Here is a 19,151-nt window from a genome sequence, read left to right as displayed (position 1 = left end):
TGCTCCCTCATATATCTTTCTATACGATCACGTCCCCCCAAATTTGAATTTCTAATTCGTCCCTGATTATAGAGAATGTGATGAACAGTTAAGAAATTGTGGTGTTTGAAATCGTAGTTAATTAGATAACCATTGTGGATAGTGAAAAAGAAAAAGGTGGGGGTGAAATTATTCAGTGTAATAAACTCATAATAAGAAACATATACCATACGGCTAAAATAAAAATATAAAATATAAAAAGATAGGAATGAAAAAAAATTTAAAAATTAAAATTTTTATGAAAAATGAAAACTTAATTACTAATATAAAGGCAGAAGGTACAAAAAGCCCTCGAGTTTTTCTCAAAAGTACAAATTAGCCCTTTTACTTTATTTGGGCACAATTAAGCACCCGTGTTTTTAAAATTGAACAATTAAACCCTTATTATTTTAAAATCGAACAAATAAATCCTTTTAGTTTACTTTTGGGACACTTACCCCCTCAAAGTTTTGGTAAATATTTTAAATATTAAAATTATTTTTGAACTTTTTTCCTATATGATTATGAGAGACATGTCAGCCATTAACGAGTGTTTCTAATGATGTTGGATGAAAAGTTTTATTTGTTCTATTTGAAAATAAAAAGGGCTTAATTATACCTAAAAAAGTAAAAGGGCTGATTTGTATTTTTGTGAAAACTACGAGGTTTTTTTTGTACCTTTTGTCTAATATAAACAATTGAAATTTTGAGAGATTTCATATAATTTTTTCAAGAGTATCTTTCAAAAGTATTCTAAAAATGGATATTATTTACACATGTGCTTATTTTTTTCTTTTTTTTACATCAGTACCTTTTTTAGATATTATTTATGTTTTAGATATTATTTATGTTATATAATTTTTAAAAATATTAAAATTAATTTTAATTTTAATTTTAAAAATATAAATATATCAATTTTGACTAAATTTTGAAAACAATATAAAAATACACAAATGATACAATTTTAAAAATATAATTATGAGTTACTTATAAAATACATTATTTATACATACCGAACACAGATCTGATATATAAATAATGTATTTATTATATATAATTTTTGTATAAGAAATATAGTTATTATTAATAAAATGTATAAATTATATATAAATGATGTGGTAAAAAATATACATATTGTGTATAAATTATATGTCAACAATATATCTACTCAATGTATTTACCATGTATAAATTTTGTATAAGCGATATATTTATTAAGTATATTTAAAAAATATATCTATCGTAAATAAATTTAGTAAAAACAATGTATTTATCATTTATAAATTATACATTAGAGATGTATCAAATATGTATAATATATATAAAAATTCTCACACGTCTCAGAAATGTATCACATATACGTATCGAAGATGTATTGAATATGTATCGGAGATGTAAATAAAAAAAAAGTTTTGAATGATCAAATATGAATGAAATATATATTGACAATGTATCAAATATGTATCAGACATGTATCATATATGTATTGAAAATGTATCGTATATGTATCGGAGATGTATTACATATTTATCGGAGATCTATCAAATATGATCATAAATGTATCAAATATATGTAAAAAAATAAGTGTAATCAAATAAAAAAAATATATAAAAAACAAGAAAAATATTTCAAACCATCAAAAATCTACATTTAATAAATATATTTTTCAAAAAATAAAATGAGGAGACGTTTTTAAAAGGAATAAAGCATCAAAGAATATAAAAATTTAAGCATAATTACTATATTATTTATTTATAAGTAAAAAAAAAGTTAAGTGATTTTATGCTAATTTTTTTTGGGAGGGGCCAAGGGCCCTTTTGGGGACTACCTAGCTCCGTTCATGTCGGAAATGTATCGGCACCAATAAATAAAACTCTATCATCGCCATTGTTGATAATTTATATTTTAAAATTAAAATTTCATATTTTTTAAATTTATATATAATAAATAAATTTTCTACATAATTTAAATAAATATGTATATAAACTATTTTTGTTTATTTTAAATAAAAAATTTAATATATTTATATTTTAAAATTAAATTAAAATTTTAATATTGTTTAAAATTAAAATTCATATTTTTAAAATTTATATATAATAAATAAATTTTCTATATAATTTAAATAAATATGTATAGAAATTATTTATGTTTTTTTTAAATAAAAAAAATAAAATTTTAATATATTTTTATTTTAAAATTAAAATTAAAATTTTAGTATTTATGTATAATAAATAAATTTTCTAATAGAATATAAATAATTAAATATATAAATAAAATATTTATGTATTTTTTTTTAAAAAATTAATAAAAATAGTGAGTAAAAGAATAATAAAAAAAAGGTAATGAGAATGAAAGAATGACCCGCATCACGCCGCGCGGGTCATTAAAGCAAGTGCACCAGCAAAAGCTGGTGCACATGTAGATAGATATATGCTGACGTCATCAAGAAGGTAAAAATTGTAAACTTTTATCTAATTTATGTATTGCATGAAAAGTGATAAAAAAAAAATGTACCGCATGAAAACCTTTACCTGTTTTAGTATTTTTTTGTAATTATTTCTTTTTTCAATCCTCAATAAAGTAATCGATATTGATCCAATAACCCATCTCGACGAAATTTGTTTAGCTAAATTCAGTCTATCACGTCATCTGTGAATTAAGCCAATTATTTTATAACATATCATTAAAATAGTGGTGTTATCGTAATATCACTATTAAAAAGTATAGAAAATAACAACCAAAATTACGATAGTACTACTATTTGGTAAACTAACGCTACCTGAGAATATCTTCATTTTGACACTCTCCTTACAAATGGAGAAAGTAAAAATGGAGAGAGTAAATCGCCACTTTGACACCCCATTTACAAATGGAGAAAGTAAATCGCCACTTAAGTTCATAAATATCTAAGAAACTACTTATAGTAAATCGCCACTTAAGTTCATAAATATCTAAGAAACTACTTATAGTAGCAACAATCCAGTATCTTCATTTTCCTTATTTCTTAAAAAGAAATAAAAAAATCCTTTATCTTCTTCAAAAGGCACAGAATTTGAGTAAGGTTATCGAATTCTCGTTTTTTGAACTTAACCTAGTATATTTTTATTTTTATTCACTCTCTGTGACTCAGTCAATAGATTTTGTTTTGTTCTTTTTTTATTCCAATTTATTGACTTTCTTTTAAAGTCAGCATTCTTTGGACACAAAATTGAGCTCATAGAGCTAAATATGAGATACATTAAAATGGAAAATGAAGAACCGGGGATTTGTTAAATGAATTTAACGGACTTTTCCATCAAGAAAGCAAACCGCTTCAGGTATATAGTTTCTTTAGTTTTTTTCTTGATATTCTCCTATATAGTTGTTCTTTTTAGTGATTTATAGTGCAGCATGTGGTAGATTGTGTTATTAGTGACTGGGTATTTATTAGATTTGGGATCTGTGGATTTGTTTGTCTTAATTTTATAGTGATATACTGTTTGAATAATGGGTTGGTTATTTTAGGGTTTTCGAGAGATGATTGGATGCATATGATTTGATGGGTTGAATTGAGTTGCTTGGTCAAGAACAACTATGGGGAGTTTGAGTGGAGAAGAGGATGAATTCTTTGAAGCACGTGAGGGAATTGCCTCCATGTCCCGTTCGAGCTCTGACTGCCCTGAAAATTTGGATTCTGATGATTCTGGTTTTGATGTTGTTGATTCGGTCTCGGTTAGTTTTAATCATGAGGTTTGGATTAAGGACTTGGGAAGCATTCATAAAAGGCGGAATAATTTTTTCAAATGGATGGGTTTGAATGCGGCAAATGTGAGTGATGATCGTGGTAATTTATTTTCACGGGATACGGAAATTGAGACGAATAGAATGACGAAAGTCACGAAACATAGTGGTGCTGTTTTAAGATCGTCAAGTTTTGCTGATAGATTTTCATCCAGTCATTCTTCTATGTCTTGTTGGTCTAATGATACTTTAGAGTTGTTACATAGAGCGATGGAAGATAATTTTGGTTGTAGAATTAGGAATTTGGATGATGGAACAGAGTTCATTGTTGATGAACTTGGAGAGGATGGAATTTTGCAGAGAATTCGTGAAGTGGGTTCGAACCGGTTACTTACTGTTGCGGAGTTTGAGAGATGTCTTGGACTATCCCCTCTGGTTCAGCAAGTAATGCGTAGGGATGATGTAAATAAATCCAATATGAAAGCAGCAAGTAAGAGGGAAAAGTTGGGATGGTTGAGAAGATTAGGTGCTGTTGCTTGCCTAATTGATAGGGAAGTGGAAGCTGGAGGTAGCAAATGCAATAGAGCTAAAATGGTTAGGGCTCGGTCATATAAGAAGCGGTCCAAGGACTTTTCAGCTCTCTATGTGGGACAAGATATTCCAGCTCATAAAGGTTCAATTTTGACAATGAAGTTCAGTCCTGATGGTCAATACCTTGCAAGTGCTGGTGAAGATGGAATCGTGCGTGTATGGCAGGTGTTGGAGTTAGAACGATCAGATGAGCTTGGTGAACTTGATATTGATCCTTCACTTGTATATTTGGCTACTAATAATTTTTCTGAATTAGTTCCTCTTCATGTTGATAGTGACAAAAAACGTAAATTCTTGAATCTGAGGACAATATCAAACTCGGCTTGTGTTGTAATCCCTCCAAAAGTATTTGGACTATCAAAGAAGCCATTACATGAATTTTGTGGGCACAGTGGAGAGGTATTAGATCTCTCATGGTCAATGAAAAAGGTAAGTGATTGCTCAAAAGCTGTTTAGTTGTTTTGTGGTGCTGGCATTGGATTTTAATTCTGATAAATGTTTTATCATGTGCAGCGTCTTTTGTCATCTTCTACTGATAAGACTGTCCGCTTGTGGCAAGTGGGGTATGATCAATGCCTTCACATCTTCTCCCACAATAATTATGGTGCGTTTTTTTGCTTATTGGTTGATCCATTATGTTTATATATAGTATTGACCGGTCGTATGGCTATGAACATGCCAGTGTTGGTGGATCTGTTTTGAAGATTTTTCTGTGTCCTCTTAACGGATGTCTTGGTACTATGATACAGTTACATGCGTCCAGTTTAACCCCATGGATGATGATTACTTTGTCAGTGGTTCCATAGATGGGAAAGTACGCATCTGGGAAATCACTTGCTGTCAAGTTATTGGCTGGACTGATATAATTGAAATTGTTACAGCTGTATGTTATCGTCCTGATGGAAAGGTTTGGGTTGACTCTTCTGTTAGTTTTGTAATTTAATTGCTTGCCAGAAATTTTAAGAGATTCAAGTGAACCTCTTTCTCATGCAGGGTCTGGTTGTTGGCTCCATGACTGGAAATTGTCTTTTTTATGATGCTTTGGGTATGTTTCATGACTTATATTATTATTACACCAGCAAATAGAATATGTAGATTGGCATGTTCTTTGCGTATTCTGTTTGATACACTTATTGCAGTATTGTGGTCCCTTGCTGCTGTTGTGTGCTACTGCTAGTAACAAAATAGAGTGTTGTAGTATAATGTTTTTGCCTTTTTTTTAACAATCTACGAAACTGTAAAGCTTCTGCCAGCCCCTCATTGCTTCAGCTTGCTGGTTGACCTTTTCCTACCTAAAAAGAGATGCTAAAATGTGTACAATCAATTTAGACAACATGTTTTCTGATTTTCATTTGATGTATGCCAAAGATTTCAGTAGTAATAGAGGAGTAAATTATGTGTGAAATTGCAGGCAGCTGAACTCAATATTATTAGGTTATTTGTATATAATATACCAACCTTTCGCCTTGTAGCGATTTAAGCACAATGTTTAAAACTTGGCATAAAATAGCCCAACCTTTCACTTTTTGGCATTTTACAGGCCGAAGTCATTATCAGATGTCGTTTCGGTCATTAAAAACTGCCAAACGACATTGTCTGGTAATGAAAAAATGCCTTGGTGCTATAAAATGCCTAAGAAGGAAAGATTAGACAATTTTCTGCCAAGTTTAAAAATTGTGCGTAAATCGCTACAAACGTGAAAGGTTGAGATTTTATATGCAAATAATTCTTATTATTATTTCTAAAATGAATAAGTGCACAGTTCAAAGTTAATTTGAATGTTATATGATGATGCAGGAGGTTTGAATTCGCGAACACTAACTGGTATCTTTTGCATGGATCAGAGAATCATCGTCTACATCTGTATGCTGAAATATGCTTACAGGGCAAGAAGAAGTCACCATTCAAGAGGATAACCGGCTTCCAGGTGATACTCTCTCTCACCTGTTTATCATCCTTTTTATTTTTCTTGTCCAAGTTCATCAGCTCCATTTTCTCCCACATAGATGTCATAAATGTTCCCTTTCTGCTTGTTGTGTAGTTTTCACCTAGTGATCCAACCAAATTAATGGTTTCTTCTGCTGATTCACAAGTTCGTATCCTTAATGGAGTGGATGTAGTACGCAAATATCGAGGTGCATACTCTTGATCTTACCTTTATGCCTTTCTTCTCTCTTATTACATTCTTACTTTCCTCTTTTGTTTGTGATCAGGCCTTCGTAATGCCGGAACTCAGAAATCTGCATCATTTACATCTGATGGGACACACATTATTTCAGCCAGTGAGGACTCTAATGTCTATGTCTGGAACTATATAAAGCAGGATGGGACCGTGCCTCAGGTAAAGAACAATCGGGCTTGTGAACATTTTTTCTCAAACAATGCATCAGTTGCTATTCCCTGGCGTAGTGATGAAAGGGTGTTGCTACATTCTGAATCGGGCGAGAATTTGCAATGCAAACTGTCATTTCCTTCACCTGATCATTCCTCGATGAGGTTTTTCTCCGAGGCATTGCCCAAGGGATCTGCAACTTGGCCTGAAGAAAAGCTTGCTTCAAGCTCAGCCAGCTTACCAATTCGTAAATCTCGATACAAGTTTTTGAAGACATCCATCCAGAGAATGTCTGAATCTCCTCATGCATTAGGTTTAGTGATTGTAACAGGCGGATGGGATGGACGGATCCGATGGTTCCAGAACTTTGGATTACCAGTTCGTGTTTAGGTATCCCAACTCTGAAAATTAAGCATTCAGAAGCTTGGCCAGATTGGTCTTTCCTCTCCCCTATGTAAACAGAGAAGAAGATCACACTTATACTAGATTTTGTATATCACTGTATTTGTAATTATACATTTTTTTGAACTCAATTGTAATATATATTCTGGAAAGAAATCTCTCATTTTTTTCTTAAATCATCTGATTTTATTCTCTTAATACTGGATATGAATGATACATGATGCCGATGTTCAACTTACTGTAAAACGATTAAGAAAACACTTAAATGAAATGGTTTAATTATCAATTTTTTTTTTAATATTTTCATGTATGATCTAAGTTTTAAAGTTATCAGTTATCAGTTTTCAATTTCAATTTTAGTTATTTGTTTAAATTAGAGTGGAAAAGTTTCAAATATATTTTTAGTGTTTGGAATTCTCGATAGTAAAAAAATGAATTGAAACCATATGAATGACATATTTGACTTTTTTTTGACACTAATTTAAATAAATATTTATAATTGAAACTTCAAATGAAAAAAATAGAATAAAATTGACGATTCTGAAAGTTTACACTACAAAACAAAAAAGGTCGAAAAAATGAACTATTTTTAAAGGTTTAATCACCAAAAAAACCCTCACCTTTTAGCCCCTTTTCAGTTGCACCCTGACGTTGCAATTTTGTCAGTTGCACCCTAATTCGCACCTTTGGATTTCAATTCCACCCTCAAAATCAAATTGGACTTGTTTCACTTGGAAAAAATTCATAAAAACTCTTATAAAGTACTCGTTTGAACTCTTTTCTACATAAAAAGTTAAAAATGGATGACTTATTTTAACTTTTTTCAAATGAAAAAGAGATCAATTTAGTACTTGAGGGTGGAAATGAAAACCAAAGGTGCGAATTAGGGTGCAACTGACAAAATTGCAACGTCAGGGTGCATTTGAAAAGGGGCTAAAAGGTGGAGGTTTTTTTTGGTGATTAAGCCATTTTTAAATGATTAAGCCTTAGCGAAAACAACCCCAAACTTATCGACTTCTACAAATATGGCCCAAGAACAGAAAGGATTAAATTGAAAAGAAAACTTGAAGCAGCAGAATGAAAAAAATATGGCAGCATCAGTAACAGTAACAGCAGCTCCATGGAAGCAGCTTCTAATAAACGCATTGGCGTCAAATTCACACCTCAAGCACTCTTCCTACTTCCAATTGGTTCGTCTCTTCTCTCAGCATTTTCATTCATAAACACACCGCTCCAACACTCGTTTGCCGGAATTGTTTTCCATTTTTTCAGGCTACAATTGGATCTGACGGTAGACCTTCGAATCGCACCGTCGTTTTCAGGTTCTATTCCCTCTATAATTGTATATATCACGGTTTAGGTTTGAAATTCGTCTCGAAAAATGAAACATATTTGATTGTGGCATTGTTGCCTGCAGAGGATTTGTAGAGAACAGCGATAAAATCCAGATCAACACTGATTCAAGAACTCGCAAGGTTTAACTTGTTTTATTTTATCAATTAATGTTCTTAATCTGTTTTTGTGAACTACAAGTCGTTCTATAACCACTGCATCTCCAATGAGAAGTGCTGCAAAATAAAATTTTCTATTTACCGAAATTAGACTTGTTTGATAGATTTATAATTGCAAATGCATGAAGAATTGTACAAGTATTATAATAGATTTGTAAATAGATAATAATCAAATGCCGCATTCGCTTTTTTTAGTTTCTTTGTTTGGCTTTACGGTGCAGATTGAAGAACTTAAGCAATGTTCGTTTTCTGAGGTAGTAGACCTGCGCCTTTTCTGTTTTACTTTTTCATTCCTTATCTAGTATATCACATTCATTTTTTCACTCAAAGATTGGTTCGTTTTATTTTCACTGTCTTTTTCTAGATATGTTGGTATTTTACCGACTCATGGGAGCAGTTTCGAATCAATGGAAGAGTTGATGTTATTGATGGATCACATTTTGATCCAGTGAAGCTTCAGGTATTCTTGATTCTATTTTTGGCACAATGATCCAAATCATGTTTAATTGATACAATTTCTGCGAGTAGCTTAATTTTTCCAATTTAATCCTTTCAGTTAATAATAAAGATGGTAATTTTGTCATCTATGAGTGAGATTTTAAAGCCATAGTTTTAATAGATCTTATTTGCAAGTAAACTTTAGTTTTATAATACTTGTGGTTAGATGAGCAACTGAAATTATGTACAAGAAAACCATGTCTGTGTAAGAGAATGAGAGAATTGAAATAGTTTATGAAAAGATGACATTCTTGAGATGATAGATTTGTCAAACTTCATGGCTAATGGGGATCATTACCTTGGTTTGGTTATTGCTTTTGAACATAGCATAAATAAATAATAACGGTAAAAGGATCTTCATATTCCTGCTAAATGGGTACTTCATAATGAGCTAATGTCAAGACTAACATCTGGAAGATACTTTAAGTTAGAGACTTTGAAACACATTATTGTATAAGATATTTCTTGTCTATAATACTATGGAAACGTACCTTCACTTATGAGCCTAATACTTCCCGCCAATTCCTTCATTATTCAGCAATTACATATCTTGAACTACCTTGGCTCTAAAGAATTTGAATTCTGTGGACATTGATGCAGCTTAGAGAGAAATCTTGGTTTGCCAGTTCTGTAAGATCAAGACTTCAGTACCTGGGTCCTAATCCAGGTCTTCCTTGCTTAAGTGAGCAAACTTCCGATGAACTTTTTCTGGATCCTTCTGCAGGTCCAGTTGCTGCTTTTTGCCTCCTAGTCTTAGATCCGCAGCAGGTTTGATGGCTTCTTTGATCTTGAAATTGCGGTGTTGCTTCTGGTTTCTCTATTAACTCCTCAATTCACAGGTTGATTACTTGAATTTGAAGAGTAGTCAGAGAACAATGTATACCTTTGGGCAAAATGTCAATGGAGAAAATTGTTGGAATTCAGAGAGGATCAATCCATAAACTCTGCATGCAGATACGAGTTGTTGTTTCGAAACTATCAATTGTTATATACAGATACGAGTTGTTGTTTTGAAACTATTAATTGTTATATGCAGTTGATTATAAATTAATTCTCATTGGTCCCTCTGAATAAGTTGTAAATTCATAGTTTCTAACTTTCTAAAATAGGACGCCAGAAATAGCTTAATCATTTAAACTTTTCCTTATAATTTAATGTTGTTCAGAAACTCTGAAATCAACTTTGTTGATAAAAACATGATTTTGGTCTTATACGTAGTTAAAATGTCTGATTACTAGAGGTATTTCAAATTTTTGTGTGCACTCTCCAATGCTTACTGTTTTATTGGACTTCTGCTGCAATATGGAGTTTATCTGTTGCACTCAGAAATTTGGTCAAAATTGTTGTATATATGGTAAAATACTATTTTCTTATCTATATTGTGCCGTTGTACTTTACAATATGTATCCTCCAGACAATATTGTACTTTTCGAAGTTTATTGTACTACATTAGAGTACTGGATTCTGTGGTACATAGGTTGTCATTCTTTTCATGTAATTTTAATGAGAATGATAGTACTAACTTCATTTTCATTAAAAATTATTCTTGTACGAAAGTACAAGTGTATTAGGACATATTGTTTTTATTTCAATATTTCAAGTGTATTACTTTAGGCAGTTGAAGATTGCTTCTGTTTATTAAAGAAAGTGCTAGAACGGTACAAATTTGCCAGATTTGTTCTGTGGAATCTGACAATCCGGAGTTCAATTCAAAAGGACGCATCTAGTGGAAAGGAATTTCATTTAAGGTACTTCTCAATCCCCATGACGTTCTCCATTAATGCTTAATTTTCTCCCGGAATGCTTTTATGTTTTTGCAATATGCTATTTATTATATTTCTCTGTTATTATCAACTTAGGAGATGGCCTTTGATTGTTAGAATTATGGGAAATTGATCTGTTTCATTTGAAAAAAATGGTCTATCTTGAGAGTTTTCAGTCAGACGGTTTGACTAGGACAATGTGTGCATCACACAAGTTATGTATGCAAGCAACTCCAACTCATCCATGTTTTCAACTTGTGAGACATTCTTGATCTTTATTACTACGTAGAAACTCGGTTATTAGGCTATTAGTTTAATTGCAATAAGTTCATAACCAGTAACTAAAGTTCTACCAACACTTATGTACAGACTTTAAAGGCCTAGGGTTTCTTAAAATTGTACAGAACACAAAGTTTTCCGAATTACAGAAGATTAATATAACCTGCTTTTCTGGCCAATAATAAGTCAGAAGTGGACATGTTAATCACAAAAGAATCTATTAGATTGTGATACTCTGCTTGGAGAGACGCAATTTTGGACTTAGGGCGGATGCTTTTCTATCTACTTTAGAGACGGTCTTAAAATATTTCTTTGGCTTGTTATCAAGATAAGATTCTACAACATGATTAATAAAATAATCAAGGAAGGTATTAAGTTTTTTTTTGTCCAAGTCAATGTACTTTAAACAACTAATTAGCTTAATGTATTGAAATTTATTTTTCTTTACGTTTGATGAGACTATGTAGGGCTTACCTGGTATATCTAACTAACATTTAAGAAAGGGAAAAATATGGACTGTTCATAGTTCGATATATGACTATATCCATGATCATGATTCATGATGATGGTGGTGACTGGCAATGATCATACTGGTGGCTGGTTGGGATTGGTTTAGTCTGGGGTACATAGTCTGTTATCAATTGGTGGATGAACTAAACTTTAAATAATAAGGTTGAATTAGCTATTCGTAGTAGGCTCATATCTTATCTCAATATTTTATGGGTTAGTTTATCTTATCAATATAATACCATTTTAAGTAACTTGTCTCGTTATAAATGATTAAGAGTCAAAAGTCAAAAACTGTTGTTTCTTAGATATTTATATAATTAGTGGTTTGAATGCTGTATTAATACAATATTATAGCTTGCATTCACATCTCTGATGCAAAAACATTTGAGACATTTTATAAGCATGGCATCTAGTCACAACCTAGTTAATTTGTTTGAGAAGAAATACTTATATAGACTACATCCACCGCGTCATCTGTATATAATTGAATTAATATTTTTTTTATATTTTTTTAGTGATGATGTGTTATATTATCAGTATGTGATCAATGATGTGTTGGACAAAGTCTATATAAGAATTTTTCAGTTGGATATAGTTTTTTTTTTCTTTCTTGAAATTAGCATATTTGAAATATTTGCTTTTAGTATGTTACCCGCATTCCTTTTTGGATGCGGAAAGAGAATTGCTAAGATAATTATTCCGCATACGCTCTTCTGCCTTTCTAGACAAAATCTTCTTTAAAAAGTACGTATTTTGAGCCTGCTTTTAGGTTTGGATGGTCTGAAGTCTGCCAGTTATTAGGTTTGCATAAGCTGCTTTTGTTACATGCTTGTCGACAATATGATTATTAGTTCAGACATTGTTACATTTATGTCTTAGGCAGGAAGGTACAACACCCATTCTAATGCATATGAAAACTGTTTTGATGTGCTAAAAGACATGGTATATGAGACTTTTTTTTAGTTTTATTAATCCAATTTTTTTCTTTTCTACACCCACAATTTGCTGATTTAAAAGAAAATGATCACAATACACACTTTTGCCAAAAGAATTCTTGACTCAAAAGTTCTTTTTTGAACACTTCTTGACCCAAACTTCACAACCATTTTATTGGAAAGTCTCTAGCACCTTGGCAGATCTGCAGGAGGATGGGGCAAGGTCTCTAGATGTCCTTTTCCATTTTTCACTATAAGCACTGTACCTAATCCCCATGATTGATGCACATCGAAGTGACAGTGCATGAACCAAACACCTACAGTGATATATATATTCATACAGTTAGTATTATAAACTTAATATCATGTTTCTAATTTATGATTAAATTGTTTAAACTTACCTGGATTGTCAGCTACAAAGCGAATTGCTGCCCATCCCCCAACTGGAACTCCAATTGTGTTCATATATGGTGGATCCACAAGATTGAAATTTGCTGTTTGTGGATTATAGTTACCGGTGCCATAACCGACGACATAGAAACTATAGCCATGGAGATGAATCGGGTGATTCTCAGTTGTCACTGTTCCGGTGTCCTGCAGGATGATCTGCACCCTGGTTCCAAACTCAAGGACCTTAGACCTAGTTCCATTCATCGAGTTTGTATCATTTGGCGCATTATTAGGTGCCCCATTTACAAAGTCATAGAATCTAAGGGGTGCGGCAGGAAAATCATCAGTGAAGTATCCCTCAATTCCTTTGTAATAGGCTTCCAAAACTGAAACTGTTGGCTTAATGAAACTCACATTGTTCATAGAAGCTGCCATGGTACCATTGTTTTGACCTTGACAATTCTGTTGTGGCTTCTTAGACCTACACTTATTTACGTTTAGTCCAATGGCGATAAAGAGATTACTGTCTATCTCCTTCGGAACATTAGATGTATTTAAGCCTTTTAGTCCATCCATAATCGTCTTAACGGCTAAATTATCGTTAAAGATGGGTAATTTAGCGGGTAATGATATGCTATTAGGGATAGCACCTAAGTATTGAAAGTAGGCTATGGACGATATGTTTTGGAATGAAACACCTTGAGCTGACATATAAGGTCCCATAGCCATGGAATATTTTCCTATTGGCTGATCAGCCGTGACGAGGACGTTCATGGTCTGTCCAGGTCCAAGCATTACACGGGTCGTGGTGAATGGTTTTACGTACTCAGCGTCGGCTTCTACTACTGTTAATTTGTGATTAGCAATTGCAAAGAAGTTTTCCATGTTTAACCCTGCGTTTATCAGCCTTAACATGTAGGTCTTTCCAGGGACCACGTCAATCTTATATGCATCTGAAACAACAATATTCATAAATATTTGATCCATTATAATAAATTAAAGTACAAAACCTAATATAAGAAAGTTAGTGCATATTCAATAAGTGTCGACTGAATTATAAAGACTGTTTAACAGAACTTGATTAGTTTATATTCTTAGTTTAGGGATTAGCAAGTCAGAGAGAAAAATGACAAAAAAATTGGTAAAAATGAATGATACTATATTATTAGATTGAACCCACTATTTTTTTTCCCTTTGTAAAGACTTTTTGCTAGCTGTTGAATATAAAATTGTTTTTCTTTTGAATGACATAATCATATATCTGCATGCAAATATGTAATAATTATAGAAAATCAAAATGAAAAGTAAGACATTGGTACCATTAGCAGAGCAGTTGTAGTTAGGGCCAGGATGACCATTTATAGTATAGGCATCTGAAGGTGGAGGAGCTCCTCCACTTGCGGTCACTTGCCTCTCAAGTTGAACTATATCTTGGAGCCAATATTCCCCTAATCATGCCCGAAAATTGCAGTCAATATGCAAATATTTGTGTAAATTTAATATTAGCTATCAAAACATTAATTGAATGACGGCTTAATGGTTCCAAAAATCAATTTTTTTGTAAATTAATTTAATTTTTTTTTGCAATCGATATAATTATCTAAATTTTCAGTTGAATTTAGTTGGCAATATTTATTTGTCATAACTGTAAAATGTAACTCATAATCTAAAAACCGTAAAATTAAATTTTAAATCTTTCAGTAGTTGAAGTTAAGAAAAAACAAGTTAAAGCTCAAAATGAACATAAAACGAAAAAGTGTATTTTATTAAGGTGAAAAAATTAGATTGATTGAAAAACATTGGATGAACTTTCAACGAAATTATCAATTGGATAGATTTACAAACTTTGAAATCTTTAGATAGATTTATAAAATATCGAAAAGATTTAGCTTTTTGACACCATTAGACCTTCAATGATTAGGTATCTGGCCTCATATCATCGATATTACGAATTTTAAATATAAAAAGAGCCACATATATTAATAACTCACCTAAAACTACAATATGCTCTTGGTAAGGGTAAGGAAATGGATAGGGTACGCCATATTTAGGGTAAACAACAAGAGCACCATAAACAGTGCCTCTAAGCCAAGAAACATGAGCATGCCAAAAGAATGTGCCTTTTTGCTTCACTAATGTGAACTCGTAAGTGAAGGTTTGGCCTGGTTGAATCGGACATTGAGTTATATACGACGGTCCATCGAACCAACATGATAGTATCTGCCGAACACCGTGCCTTAAAAAAAATAAACAACATTAAAAACTCGTAAAAATACAAAAGAAAGTCACAAAAATATATTAATATTAGTTCTTGTACCAGTGAATGGTGGCATTATAAGGCGACTCGTTCGTGACTTTGACGATTATCCGATCGCCTTCTTGAGCATAAACGACGGGTCCAGGGTACATATTATTCACCGCCACAATTTCTCTGGTGTTGCACAGTTTTTTAACCGCCATTGTGTGTATCTAATTGTAATCAAATCGTAAACTTATTTTCAAACAACATTATGCAAATATAGTATGATAATAGAGTGTAAATAAACATGCATGCATGTGAAAAAATTGATAAGATATTTAGAGACCTTGAAGTCGTAGAATCTGGTGGATCTGCCTGCAGGCCAAGGTGGTCTAGCGTGAGCAATGTAAGCATAGGACATTAAGCTTAAGCATATGATAAATGAAGTGGCTATAGGGTTACTCATGTTTGTCTTTGAGAAAACAGAGTTTGATGAGCTGCTCAAGTTGAAAGGCTATTGAAAGATTAGTGTATATATATATATATATATATAAATAATGGGGTTGGTTTTCCAATTAATAGCAAGAGAGTGAAGTGAAGGTATATATACATATATATTACTACTACGTCTTTTTCATTTTGAAAGTCTCGTTTTCATTTTTATGTCTTTTTTAAAAAGTTTTTTAGCATTTTTAGTACCCTTTTAGTTTTTATTTTATTTTTATGTTCTATTTATTTTAATGGTTAAATATAAATTTGCAGGACTATTGATAACTAAATAAAATTTCAGATCAGCCTCTTCGGATCATATAAATGCACGGCGGGCTCATACAAAGAATTTAGTTGAAATGTGCTAAATTTCATCTAATATATGAATGTTATTAATAGATGTGCATGATTATTAAAAAAATTGTTCTTTACTATTGGAGTAGTGAAAATTTTATTCTACATAATTTCTGTAGTGAAAATTATCATCAGCTCAGATGGTATAAGCACTGAATAGTAAACTGTCAAGGTCGTAGGTTCAAATCTTCCCATAACCGCTCCTCCCTCAACAATCATATTAAAAAAATGAGGATAAATATGAACAAAATGTATGAATTATATCTTTTTAAACTGTGTGTAAATTAACACTAAAACGTTTAAAATAAAACGAAAAAATATTAATCAAACGGTGTAATCCATTTATAAATTATTTTTATATAGAATTCATTTATAAATGAATTTCAATTGTGAATTGAAATTGTTCCAAAAGGGGCTTCAGTGACATAGTATGTTTAGAGATAATTCTTGATCCTCACCTAATAACTTCATTTTGTATATAAAATAGATATGTTTGACAGGTGGTTTGATGATTGTGTAACATGGAGTGGTGATAATAAGATGTTGGGGGCGTGATTATTAAATTGTAAGATTTATGTTGATTTTGATTGGCAGTAAGGTAGTCTTTCAAACTACAAATTTCCAGTGAAATAATGTCACTTGGCTGCGAAAATAGGTACACTAGCCCTGCTTACTTCTGAACATTGCTACAAATTAACTGAGATTTTGATGATTGTACTTGAATTTGAATTATATAATATGATATTTTTCTAATGAACATATAGTATATAGTCCAAAAGAAGTAAAGAAGCTAGATTTTTTGTCAATCACTTTATAGTTAATCACAAATAATTAAAGAAGAATTACACAGTAAAAGGTAGGGTAAGATATTGATAAGCAATGTTGGTGCACGCCTCCTATTAACCCCACACCTTCATTTCTACTTACATGCTATTCCCACATTTTCTTCAACATTAATTTTATGTGACTAAAGTTATCTTTAAATATATGATTAAAGTCATATTTTAGTCATATTTTCACTTTGTGGAAACTTTATAAATGAACTCTTGGAAGAAAGATCAAACTCGTTTTAACTATTTACTTTACCGTCCAACTTAAAAGAAATTGAATCTTAAACTCCCACGGTGAATTATAACATTTTTATATCAGTAGCCAACGTACTTTGGTATACAAATAATAGTTCAAAAACAGAAAATGTATTAAATGCAACACTCTTTCAGGAGAGGCGGTATCACATAAAGCCTGGGATAGACTCCGGTCTGGGCTTTTATTGGAGTTTTCCGAAAAATTCCAAAAAAGGTAAATTTATAGTGAAATTAAGATTAGAGAGAAGCTGAAATTGGACTGTCGGGAGATCAGAGATGAACTATAGTCAAATGGGATTTAGCCCTGAATGAAAAAAAGTTCTAGTTCCGCCACTGCCCTCAGTATCATATATGATTGGATAATTAACGTTAATTGTGAAAATAATACAAAATGATATAACATCAAATGGTATTAACTAACGAGATCTATTCATCAAAAAAAAAAACTAACGAGATCGGATCCAAGATTATAATTAAGAACATTAATTTAAACAGGTCAAAATTGGTTTACTAATCAAGAAACATTATTTTAATGACCCTACTTATTGATTCTAGGAAACTATATGATTGTGTCGAATGTCAATGTAACTTCAAATTCAAGTTTCCAGCCTGCAATCTGCATGCAGAGTAAGTGTGATTTACAGTGTTACCCGACTTAATTTTCTCTTCTCAAACTTCAACTTTTTTTTTGATGTTTATAATTTTTGTCTCAGATTCTTGGTTGCTACATTTTCTTTATGCATAACTTTATATATATGCATACATATATTGTTCCAAAATTCATAATAATTATGAGTTTATGTAGTGTGGCCTAATATAAGTACACACATAAAATAATTTAATTCTCAAACTGAAAATGAATGATATTATTCATCAAAAAAATATATATTGATATATGAAGAGTAATAATATTTAATACAAATCAATTAATTTTAAGTAAAATGGTTTGAATCTCATTATCAGTCACTTGATCAAATACTTCCAAAATCTATAAATTTTTGGCCTAATGGCTAGAAAAATTCAGACCTTTTCAACTTTCTGTAAATATTACAAATTTTTTTTAACTTGATAATTTTTCATCTGATTTTAAAAATTGACAGCAATTTTTATATAAATTTTCTTAGTCACCATTTAAAAGATTAAAAATATACATGTTAAATTGAACAACTATTAAAATTGGTTTAAGTTACAGTCAATTCTATTAAATCGGGCTAAAAGTACTGAATTTAAAAGCAGCTTATTTTGCATAACTGCGAAAGGGTTTGAGTTTTCTGAAACATCAGGACTAATTCTCTTTTATATAAAATTATAACGTGATGATTATTTTGATTTTGTGGAGAATATGAAAAATCTAAAGTTAGAGTAGTAAATAAAATTAAGATCGTCGCGTTTATCTCATTTTAAAAAAAGATCATCGCATCTGAAGAAAGTATTGAAAATATGAATAAATCACACGTTAAAAAGTTAGAGAAACTCGAATAATTTACAAATAAATATTATTGATAATATCTAAAGTAAGTTTTTTAATTTTTAAACAATAAATTTTAATCTAATTAACCCAAAAGTAGGCTTATAGAGTTTCATCACTTGATCAATAATTCATTTTGTAAAGATCCATTACTCTAAATATATAATTAACAAACATATAACTCTATATTAGTTTGCTTCCTTTACTTGTTTTCTTTCTATTTAAATGTTTTTTTATTGAGGTTCATCTATCAGTGTCCAAGTCTCATTCATAATCTATGTTATTTTCCTAATTATTATAATGTACACATAAGAAAGCTGTTCACCTTTTCTCATTTATAATGTATAATAGATGATGATCAAGATTTGACCTTAATTTATTTAAACTAAAAGTAGCTAAACTAATCCTTCAGAAACTTCAAGCACTTGTCTCTAAATTTTCTATTATTCATGTAGAGGCCGGCCACAATTTCTATATCTACATGACAATATAATCTGTAGATTAAAAAACCTTATATCAAATGATCTTATGATAATTTATATATTGAATAATGTATGGTTTGCATCAT

The 19,151-nt window shown here is 31.2% G+C and overlaps 3 protein-coding genes across 4 annotated transcripts; 2 read left to right on the top strand and 1 right to left on the bottom strand.

Moving 5' to 3' along the window:
- Positions 1-2,967: 2,967 nt before the first annotated feature.
- On the top strand, positions 2,968-7,238 carry LOC126686488 (uncharacterized WD repeat-containing protein C3H5.08c-like). Of its 2 annotated transcripts, none has more exons than XM_050380547.2 (8): positions 2,968-3,334; positions 3,522-4,757; positions 4,842-4,932; positions 5,078-5,211; positions 5,322-5,373; positions 6,173-6,255; positions 6,370-6,463; positions 6,542-7,238. In XM_050380547.2, the coding sequence occupies exons 2-8, from the start codon at positions 3,591-3,593 to the stop codon at positions 7,048-7,050; spliced, it is 2,130 nt and encodes a 709-aa protein (XP_050236504.1). In that variant the 5' UTR covers positions 2,968-3,334; positions 3,522-3,590; the 3' UTR covers positions 7,051-7,238. The 2 variants fall into 2 exon arrangements, with proteins under 2 accessions (XP_050236504.1, XP_050236503.1); XM_050380546.2 differs by having other exon boundaries at positions 2,969-3,334; positions 5,078-5,235.
- Positions 7,239-8,085: 847 nt separating this feature from the next.
- On the top strand, positions 8,086-10,177 carry LOC126686491 (pyridoxine/pyridoxamine 5'-phosphate oxidase 2). The gene is made up of 7 exons (XM_050380550.2): positions 8,086-8,252; positions 8,335-8,384; positions 8,480-8,537; positions 8,795-8,827; positions 8,938-9,033; positions 9,672-9,839; positions 9,911-10,177. The coding sequence occupies exons 1-7, from the start codon at positions 8,151-8,153 to the stop codon at positions 10,010-10,012; spliced, it is 609 nt and encodes a 202-aa protein (XP_050236507.1). The 5' UTR covers positions 8,086-8,150; the 3' UTR covers positions 10,013-10,177.
- Positions 10,178-12,568: 2,391 nt separating this feature from the next.
- On the bottom strand, positions 12,569-15,746 carry LOC126686490 (laccase-6). The gene is made up of 6 exons (XM_050380549.2): positions 15,534-15,746; positions 15,266-15,417; positions 14,940-15,184; positions 14,268-14,396; positions 12,960-13,901; positions 12,569-12,875 (listed from the first exon to the last, which is right to left on the bottom strand). Exons 1-6 carry the CDS (start codon positions 15,651-15,653, stop codon positions 12,745-12,747), a joined length of 1,719 nt encoding a protein of 572 aa, XP_050236506.1. The 5' UTR covers positions 15,654-15,746; the 3' UTR covers positions 12,569-12,744.
- Positions 15,747-19,151: the final 3,405 nt, after the last annotated feature.

This window comes from Mercurialis annua, linkage group LG6, assembly GCF_937616625.2.
Source record: "Mercurialis annua linkage group LG6, ddMerAnnu1.2, whole genome shotgun sequence".
NCBI lineage: Eukaryota > Viridiplantae > Streptophyta > Magnoliopsida > Malpighiales > Euphorbiaceae > Mercurialis > Mercurialis annua.
Note: the sequence above shows the minus strand (reverse complement) of the source record. Positions and strands in the feature narration are given on the sequence as shown.